General features: G+C 74.6%; 1 protein-coding gene across 1 annotated transcript in view; it reads left to right on the top strand.

Moving 5' to 3' along the window:
- CHLRE_02g089237v5 (uncharacterized protein) overlaps positions 1–684 on the top strand; it is a 23526-nt gene that overhangs the window by 10986 nt on the left and 11856 nt on the right. The window contains exon 17 of the mRNA XM_043059385.1: positions 149–607. Coding sequence (XP_042927019.1) covers positions 149–607 — 459 coding nt within the window. The remainder of the gene's footprint in view (positions 1–148; positions 608–684) is intronic.

The following is a 684-nucleotide window of genomic DNA, read 5'->3' as shown; positions in this document are numbered from 1 at the left end:
AGCTGTGGCGGTTGCGCCGGGAGGCAGCGCGGCCGCCACGGAAGGCGGGGGCGAGGCGGCTTGGGCTGCGGCGGCGCCGGCGGCGGCGGCGGCGTCGCCGGAGGCTTCGGACGCGGAGCGGCGGCGGGAGCTGGCGCGGCAACGGCAGGCGGAGGCGATGGCGCGGCTGCGTGCGCAGCAGCAGGCGTTTCTGCAGCGGGCGGCGGCGGCGGGGGCTGGCGGCGGCGCCGGCGGAGGAGGAGGGGTGAAGCAGGCGGGGGCCGCGGCCGCCTTTGGCTTGAGCTCTGACAGCGATGAGGACGAGGACGAGGATGGGGATGGAGATGGGGAAGCAGCGGCTGGGCGGGGCCCGACGCATGGGGCCGCGGCGGCGGCGGCAGCAGCCGGCGCAGCGTCAGCGCCGGCGTCGGCAGCGGGTGTAAGTGGGGCGCAACGGATGGATGCGGAGGAGGCCGCCGGCAGCAGTGGTGAGGACAGTGACGACGAGATGGGTGAGGGCTCGTCTTCAGGTGGCGATGATGAGGGCAATGAGGAGGAGGAGGAGGAGGGGGAGGAGGAGGGGGAACAGGACGGCGACGGCGACCATGGCAGCGGCGAGGAAGGCGAGGTGGGGGAGCTGGAGCTAGGTGAGTCAGACCTCGAAGATGTCGTACGGATGTCGTACGGCCTCCGTGCGGCGGCGGC

Source organism: Chlamydomonas reinhardtii, chromosome 2 (genome assembly GCF_000002595.2).
Source record: "Chlamydomonas reinhardtii strain CC-503 cw92 mt+ chromosome 2, whole genome shotgun sequence".
NCBI classification, from domain to species: Eukaryota; Viridiplantae; Chlorophyta; class Chlorophyceae; order Chlamydomonadales; family Chlamydomonadaceae; genus Chlamydomonas; species Chlamydomonas reinhardtii.
The sequence above is the reverse complement of the archived record's forward strand: the minus strand, read 5'-3'. Positions and strand labels throughout refer to the sequence as shown.